This window comes from Pinus tabuliformis, chromosome 2_1 (assembly GCF_031772625.1).
Source record: "Pinus tabuliformis cultivar Carrire ecotype Pingquan chromosome 2_1, CPIR1, whole genome shotgun sequence".
Lineage (NCBI taxonomy): Eukaryota > Viridiplantae > Streptophyta > Pinopsida > Pinales > Pinaceae > Pinus > Pinus tabuliformis.
Window position 1 is genome coordinate 486,944,057 of NC_142299.1, and position 3,693 is coordinate 486,947,749.

The window sequence follows — 3,693 nt, forward strand, 5'->3', positions numbered from 1 at the left end:
CGGAGAGGTTGACGCAGAACTGCGTAGGCTGACGCAGTAGTTGCATAGAGCCAGCATGGGGCCAGCCATCCAAGGCTTGGATTAGTGTCTGATCGCCAATGATAGTGTGAGGTATTTCTCACTAATGTTCTTCCAGTCGGATTCTCTGTATTGGACAGCCAGTAAGGCATCTAAAGATTGTATTCAGAAAATTGTTGCTTAATAATACAAACCCTCAGTTATTGCACCAATTTTCCCACATTGGGTTTTTCTGGGGATATTTGTGCAAAAATAACGGTGTCATGTGTTGTGTATTTCTTTCTTGCTTTGATTCTTGTTTCTACATGTAATTTTAATTGGTGACGGCTGCAATGTATTAGTTTCGGTATTTGCTATAGGATGCAGTAGATAATTTGTTCAGTAATTTAACAAATAGAAAAAGCTTAATTAGTTCCTACAATAGAAATTTGGGTCTTCCAAATTTTCACACTCAACAGATGGGCGAGGGGACATATGACGAATGCAAGGAGCAGAGATCAAATGAAACAATGCATCGACTACACTAGTGGCTATCAAGGGTTGTTACCTGTTGGCTGAAAAGACGTCTAGGAGAAAATTTCTCCTACGGGGTCGTCCACGTTTGGTGGGTAATGGACCCCATTTCTAGATAAAATAGTCCTGCAAGCATCTTATGAAGCCACATTGCCTCATGACTAGCCATACTCGCTGCCATGTACTTTATCTCTGCTGAACTAAGTGCCACTGATTGTTGCTTCTTGCTATACCATGAGATCATGGCTTATCCCAATCTGAAACAACATCGAGACATGGATTTTTTGTCCACAACACTCCCAAACCAACCATAATTTGTGTATCTTGGCAGCTTTACTCCACCAACTCTAACAGATATGAGCCCAAAGTTCATTGTACCTTGCAGGTGCCTCAGTACATGCTTCGCCTAATGGACCTGTCTTGGCTCCACCATGAACTGGTTGAGTGTGTTGATAGCAAAACAAATAATGGCTTGGTGGTGGCCAAATACATAGAGCAACCTATTAGTTGCCTACAAAGTGTGGGATCGACCAAATCGCCTTTAGAAGCACTCAAATTCTTCATGTTAGTGATCATCGGTGTAGACATAGGCATGCAATCCTCCATCTTGAATCTCCTCAAGATCTCAACTATATACTTGCGCTGTTGAAGGAAAATCTCTCCTAATTGTTGCCACACCTCCAATCCCAAGAACTAGTGCATCAAGTTGATGTCCTTCACCTAGAAATTCATAGTATGTTCCTCCTTGCACAACCCAATGAGCTTCTTCGATCACTTCAAGGAAATATCATCAACACAAGGTACCAAGATGAGTGTCTCATCCTTAATAACTACATAGTACAAGTTAGAGTCTACTTCACTCTTGGTGAAGCGCAAATCAAGAAGATATCCATCGATCCAGGCGTACCATGCACGTGGAACCTGCTTCAACCCATAAAGGGCCTTCTTCAACCTACAAACATGAGATTCTCTCCCATGCACCTGAAATCCCTGAGGTTGTTCAATATATAGCTCCTCCTCAATCACCCAGTTGAGGAATGCAGTTTTCATATTCATCTGATGTATCCTCCACCCCATCTTTGAAGCAATGAGCATAATTGCTCTAATGGATGCATATCTAGCAATAGGTGCGAACATCTCCTTGTAATCCACTACCTCCTGCTAGGAGAACCCTCTCACCATGAACCTCGCTTTGTACTTCTCGACATTTCTGTCAACTACATGTTTGATCTTGAAGATCCATCGAGAAGTGACCATTGATTTTTTCTCAAGCCTTGGCACTATGTCCCACACATCATTCCTCACGATGGAGCTATACTCCACCATGGCATCCCTCCAAACTTGCTCATCTATAAACTCCTCAAAAGTAGAAGGCTCTGAATCATGAATGTTTCTCAACACAGCCAGATAATTGGAAAGTCTCACTGGTAGTCTACTCTTCTTGAAGGTGCTGATAGGAGCCTCTACATGCTCTTCAACATCCCTTAAGGTTTGCTTGACCCATCTCAGCCTCCCATTGATGGAGATCGAAGGAACATATCTCTCCTCCTCCAGATCTACAAGTCATGTCCTTGCTACTGGTGTTGTTGGACCCTGCTGGCCCTTAGGAACCTCTTGCTCCCAATTCTCTACCCCTGTTGGCTCTCTCTCATAAGATCTCCTAAAGGTCTCCCCCCCTCAAATCTAACATATCAACTGGTGATAACTTTCTTCTATCCTGGAATGTAGACTCGCTAAGCTTTTGAGACCTCACTGTAACCAACAAATATCCCCTTCTTTGATAGGGGCTCTAGCTTAGTCCTCTTCTCCGTGGGAACATGGACATACATTGGACTACTAAAGATTCCCAAATGGCATACATCCCATTTCACTCCTATAAACATCTCCTAAAGGGTCACATCCTCCAACATCTTGCGAGGACTGGTGTTCTGCACATAAATAATTATATTGCAGACCTCTGCCCACAAAACATAGGCAATTCCTAGTCATAAATCATTTCCCTCGTTGCCTCCATTATGGTCCTATTCTTCCTCTTGGGAATCCCATTCTATTGAGGGTTGTAAGGTATCGTGAGCTCCTTCTTGATCCTTGCTACCCTGAAAAAATTCTAGAACTCATTGGAGGTATACTCACCCCCGTTAGCTAATCTCAACACCTTAATCTTCTTTGTGCTCTAGTTCTCCACAAGAGCTTTGAACTCTTGAAATTGATTGAAGACCTCATCCTTGGTCTTCAGGAAGTAGATCCAAGTCTTTCTCGAGAAATCATATATGAATGTCACAAAGTACAAAGACCCTTTGATTGACTCCATAAACATAGGACCACAAATGTCTAAGTGCACCAACTCTAGCAGTCTCTTAGACTTGGTCTAGCATTGAGGAAATGCAACCTTGGCTTGCTTTCCACACCCTTTGCACACTCGTTCCTGCTCCATGCCGATCTCTTGAAAACTTGTAACCATTCTCCATAACATAAGAAGAGCCCTGTAGTGTAGGTGTCCCATTCTCTTGTGCCAAATCTCGCTTTGGCTATCACTGTCATTCATGAGAGCCTTCACTGACTTTCCTCTCAACAGATAGAGATTCTTCTCCCTTCTCCCAATTACTTGCTTCTTGCTAGGATCTGTTCCTTTCAGCCTAATAGCCACTTCACCTCCCATGAAGTTGACTTCTATTCCTCTGTCTTCTATGGCTGAAACTGAAAGTATATTCTTCTCCAAGCCCGATACACACAACACCTTGCTCACCTCCATGATACCCCCTAAGTCTATTTGAAACTTAATGCTACCACTACCCTATACTGCATTCTTCGTATTATCACCAAGCTCTACATGTATATCTCTCGGCTCATTGTTCATGTTGGTGAAAATGTTTCAAGATCTCTTCATGTGATGAGATGCTCCACTGTCCACAAACCAAACACCTCTCATGATTGTTATAGTAAGGCATGACACCAAGTCAAAGTTCTTCTTGAAATATTCAGCCAACTCGTCCATTTGTGCGGTGGCTACTGTGATTGTCTTTCCCAGGCCCTTCTTCTTATTTGGACACTGACTAGCAAAATACCTGAACTTGTGATATGCAAAGCACTTGAATTTGCTCATGTCCTTCTCCATTGTACCTTGTAAAGGTCCACCTCGACATCGGTTCTGCTCAGCGTACT

At 42.8% G+C, this 3,693-nt stretch overlaps 1 protein-coding gene across 1 annotated transcript; it reads right to left on the reverse strand.

The window, feature by feature from the left end:
- Positions 1–2,899: 2,899 nt before the first annotated feature.
- LOC149201029 (uncharacterized) lies at positions 2,900–3,283 on the reverse strand. The gene has a single exon (XM_089401169.1). It carries the CDS (start codon positions 3,281–3,283, stop codon positions 2,900–2,902), a length of 384 nt encoding a protein of 127 aa, XP_089257295.1.
- Positions 3,284–3,693: the final 410 nt, after the last annotated feature.

Bases quoted from the DNA above. Each gene is read 5' to 3' on its own strand.
- LOC149201029 (XM_089401169.1), bottom strand. From the start codon at position 3,283: ATGGAGGTGAGCAAGGTGTTGTGTGTATCGGGCTTGGAGAAGAATATA.